General features: G+C 44.2%; 1 protein-coding gene across 5 annotated transcripts in view; it reads right to left on the bottom strand.

The window, feature by feature from the left end:
- Ip6k1 (inositol hexakisphosphate kinase 1) overlaps nt 1-5,042 on the bottom strand; it is a 42,317-nt gene that overhangs the window by 6,715 nt on the left and 30,560 nt on the right. For all 5 annotated transcript variants that reach the window (XM_031343196.1, XM_031343197.1, XM_031343198.1 and 2 more), the window contains one exon: nt 615-796. In XM_031343196.1, the coding sequence (XP_031199056.1) occupies nt 615-796 (182 nt within the window). The remainder of the gene's footprint in view (nt 1-614; nt 797-5,042) is intronic.

The following is a 5,042-nucleotide window of genomic DNA, read 5'->3' as shown; positions in this document are numbered from 1 at the left end:
GAACTCCTGAATTCAATTCCCAGCAACCACATGGTGGCTCACAACCATCTGTAATGGAATCTGATGCCTTCCTCGGGTGTGTTTGAAGACAGCAATAGTGTACTCATACATAAAATAAATAAATCTTTAAAAAAAAAAAAAAATAACGCTGAGGTCAGAGACCTGATGTGGCAGCTGTAATCCTGAACTTGCAACAGCACCGTTATCTATGCAAGGCCAGTTCCATCAACAAGCATCATGTTATGGGCTCCTAGGCCCATCCTTCCCTGAGAATTCATACTTAGTCATTGGTAGAGAGCAGAGGAAGAGATCTTTTCCCCAGTGTGGTCAGGTGGGCTAGCCAGGAAGAGGAAAATTAGTGGATGGGAAACCAGAGAGGAAGCAGCTGAATGTGATTTAAATACATTATGTACCTATAGAAAATACTCATAATAAAACCTACTATTATGTCTAATATATGCTAATAAAAAACACTTAGTCTTGAGACTTAGGGGAGAGTTCAGTGGTAGAGCAAATGCTTGGGCCCCGGATTCACTCCTCAGACCAAAACTACAATAGGAACCAAACTGTCTTGCCATTTCCTCACACAGTTCCACATCAGTGGACAAGGATACTGTAGAGTTTCCGGTCCTTGGACTCAGAGCGCATGCGGCTCAGCTGCTGCTTGTGGCAGCGCAGGCTCCAGGGATTGTAGCTGATCTTCTCGGAGCTCAGCCCGCTATTGCTGTCTAGCATCTGGAAAGGGACATCTGAGTGGCTGTGCAGCTCCACCTTTGGACTCTTGGCCTCCTGGGAGCTAAGAAGGAAGAACACATACACCACTAAGAGATCAGAGAAGTCACCTTTAGGGACACAGGGTAGAGAAGAATTAAAACAAGCCTTGTCTGTCACCCAGTTCTCACAGGTGGCACTGGCCCCAAGTAAAATGAGTGAATAGAATGAGCGCCTTGGGTCTCTGAAAAGTTCCTGAAAAACAAACTTGTCTATTGATAGCATCTGATAACACTTCCCATTTGTTAATGTCAAAGGAAAAACTCTGGGCTCTGGTAACATGGGCCAATGGGTAAGGCACTTGCTGCACAAACCTGACAACCTGAGCTGGATCCCCAGGATCCATACAGTAGAAGGAAAGAACTAACTCCACAAACCTGCCCTTTGACCTCTATATACAAATAAGGGGACACACACACCCTGCCACCAACAAGTACCCAATAATAAATAGTACTTAATTTAAATAGTTAAAAAAAAAAAAAAGAGGGGCTGGCGAGATGGCTCAGCGGGTAAGAGCACCATCTGCTCTTCCGAAGGTCATGAATTCAAATCCCAGCAACCACATGGTGGATCACAGCCATCTGTAATGGAGATCTGATGCCCTCTTCTGGAGTGTATGAAGACAGCTACAGTGTGCTTATATATAATAATAAATAAATCTTTAAAAAAAAAAAAGAAGAGGTCAGGTGTAGTGGTGCACACCTTTGATATCAGCACTTAGGAGAGGTAAAGGCAGGTGGATCTCAGTGAGTTCAAGGCCATCCCTGATCTACAAAGTGAGAGTTCAAGGATGGTCAGGGTTACATAAAACCCTGTCTGAAAAATAAAACAATGACCACTCTCCAAAAACATATGAACAAACAAACAAAACATCACTACCAACAAAAAAAAAGTAAAGAAAAGTAGGTACTGGAGGGATGGCTTAGCGGTCACAAGTAGCTACAGTTTTTGAAGAAGACTGGGGTTTGGTTCCTAGCATCAACATGAGGGGACTCATGATTGCTTGTACTATGGCCAGGAAGATAAAATGTCCTTGTGTCCTTCACAGGCATCTGAACTCAAGCACCCACACTCACACAAAGACATACATAAATACATTTAATTAAAAATACAAAAATGTGCCGGGCGGTGGTGGTGCACGCCTTTAGTCCCAGCACTTGGGAGGCAGAGACAGGTGGATTTCTGAGTTCGAGGCTAGCCTGGTCTACAGAGTGAGTTTCAGGATAGCCAGGGCTACACAGAGAAACCCTGTCTCAAAAAACAAAACAAAACAAAACAAAACAAAACAAAAATACAAAAATGTAAACAAATCTTTAAAAAAAAACCACACACACAACTAGACCAAGTGCCATGTAGGGCATCCAGAGGCCAGTGCCCTTCCTTGCATACCGCTGGTGTGAACATAACTGACTGACATAGGCCTGTAAATGTACTCTGATGTCCCTGCAGGGTAGGTGCAGTGTGTGCTAGCAGCCCCAGATGCTCAAAAGGCTAAGGGGCAGACCACTTAGACACAGCATGGACTGCAGAGAACTCCTATTTACAAACAGCAGCAGGCACTCAGCACAGGTGAGAGCTGGAGCTGGCGTCCCAGAGCCATGTCACACCGTGTGAGTGGTGACTAGGCTATAATTCCAGCCTTCAGTATGCAAAGACAGGATGTGATGGCTGTTCTTGGTAGTCAACTTTACCTTGTAGGGAATTAACTAAAACCCAAGCAGCTGGGTACACCTGTGATTGATTTTTCTTAAATCATGTAAGTGAGAAGACCCACCTTAATCTGTCTGGGAGTTGATAAAAAAGACATAGAAGAAAGTAGCTTTTGCTCTTCACCTGCTTGGCCTCACTCCAGCCAACAAGTTCATCCCTTCACTGGCACTAGAGACTCCTTTTCCTCAGTATTCTGGTATTACTGAAACCAGCTGAGATATCTGATCTCCTGCACTGAAAAGTACTGAACTACTGAACTAGCTGAGCCACATCTGCTGAGCCACTCTAATGTCTAATAAATCACCTTTATTACAGATAAATGTCTATCAGTTCTGTTCCTCTGGAGAACCCTGAATGACACATGGGGAATGCCAGAGCATGCTGAGTAATGACGCCTGGTCATACATGAGCTCTGCATTCAAATGAAACTGCCTCAATGTACACCTCCAACACACACACACACAAATGGAGGAAGGGAGCTTGAAAAAAAAATCCCCAGTTAAAAGAGGATTACCCAACTGCAACTTTAAACATAGGCATATACTCAAAAGAGCTACACACAAGGGGCTGAGACTGCTTGCTTACCATGCTTTGAGTCCTGGGCTCATTCCCACCAGGCACAGTGGTACATGCCTGTAATCCTGACATGAGATAAGAGGCAGAAGGATCAGAGGCTCAAGGGTACATAGTGAGGTCCAGATGAGCCTCGCAATAAAACTTTTCACACTCACAAGTCCACGAAAGCTCCCTGCTAGTGAAGCCTACGTCCTAGAGATTGTAGAGTAGGTCTGTGCACACAGCACAGGCAGAGGAACGCTGACATTTCAAATGTTACCTTCCTTTCCAGAAACCAGGCCTTTTCTCTAGCTGTGCAGTGACACATACCACCCAGCAGGTCTAGTATGTGCTGAAGATGGATCCCCTCCTCTAAGCACTAAGCATTTGAGACACCTATGTGATGTTTTTTAAAAGACCTGGGCAAAGACCTTGCTTCTCCTAAACTAAACTATAGGAATCCAGCAAAGCCTATCATCCCCTTCCCCACTTCTGGAAAACAGATGCAAGTCCACTTTAGGAAACACTTGCCAAGTAAACCCAAATGAGTTTCAGGTCTGGATGGGGCCCCTGTAGTACTTGGCATTACTAGTCTTCTGGAGTCATAGTCCTGGCCCTGGTAAATAATCTCCATCTTTGGTATGACTCAGAATCTCTGCTAACAGGTTGGATAGGCGTTATGGTCATTGTAAATGGAGCTGGCAGCTTCAGAGCAGACCCTGATGTTAAATCTATATTCACTGGCTTTTTCATCAATGATTAATAAAGTAAATGCTGCCACTTTGGAGAACAAAACAACTCCTACTCTAAAAATTGCTAAAAGAGAATCATCAATTGCTAGCTACTGACTGGAATATTCTGTCATCCATATGCCAGAGTGAGGCTCCACAGCTGTTGGTCATGAGGAAGGCCCTTGTGGGTGATGAAGTGAAGAAGTGCTTCTGCAGGCAGGAGGCCTCAGAACACTCAACACCCAGACACACATCTTAACTAAAGTGTGTGTGTGCAGCCCTTGCCTTCCAACTCAGTTGCCCAACAGGGGGAAAACCACATTCATAACCACACAAGGTTTCCTTAATTAACATGAACAGGACCTCTTAAAGCCCAAGTAAAAAGACTGGACTGCCCTGAGTCCTGAACAAAGCTCTGTAAGCTGCTGTGGGCAACATGTTTCAATGAAGTGATCTGACGGCAGGGCTGAAGCTTGGTTGATATATGTTCATATGCAGGAAGCCCTGAGTTCACTCCTCAGCACTACAAAAACTAGGCATGGCCGTAAATGCTGTAATCTTGGCACTCAGGAGGAGGGACCAAGAAGAACAGAAACTCAAGATTCTACTACTTTGCAACCATTCCCACAAGCAAAGTAGAAGATTCCAATTTCTCCACATCCTTGTAAACATCTGTATTTATAACATTCTCTCTCTTTCTCTCTCTCTCCCTCTCTCTCTCTCTGTCCAGTGACTTTTCAACAAGGGGTTGAAGTGGCTGGTGTTCATAGGCCACTGCCAAGATACAGTCTCCCTTGTATGTTTATCATAACCTGGTGAATGAATAAAACAAAAGATGGTATGTCCATATGATGGGATGTTCAGCCATAGAGAATAATACAAGGCCGAGCATGGTAGCATGCTGTGATCCTAGCATTTGAGAGGCAGAGATGGGAAATTACTATATGCTTTGGATTAAACTGGTCTACATATGAATTCTATGAAAGCCACCAGAGTACACAGTAAGATCTTGTCTCACAAACAACAAAACAGTACAGACAACATGCTAACAGATAAACACACACATATTCTCGCTCCTCTCCCTCTTCCTCTCTCCCTCCCTCCCTTCCCTCCTCAGGTTTTCAAGATAGGGTTTCCTCTATGTGGTCCTAACTGACCTGGACCTCTGCATGTAAACTAGGCTAGCTTTGAAATCATGAAAATCTTCCTGTTTCTGCCTCCCAAGAACTGGGATTAAAGGCATGTGTCACCATGCCTGCCAACTTCTTTTTTTTT

This window comes from Mastomys coucha, unplaced genomic scaffold (assembly GCF_008632895.1).
Source record: "Mastomys coucha isolate ucsf_1 unplaced genomic scaffold, UCSF_Mcou_1 pScaffold23, whole genome shotgun sequence".
Lineage (NCBI taxonomy): Eukaryota > Metazoa > Chordata > Mammalia > Rodentia > Muridae > Mastomys > Mastomys coucha.
The sequence above is the reverse complement of the archived record's forward strand: the minus strand, read 5'-3'. Positions and strand labels throughout refer to the sequence as shown.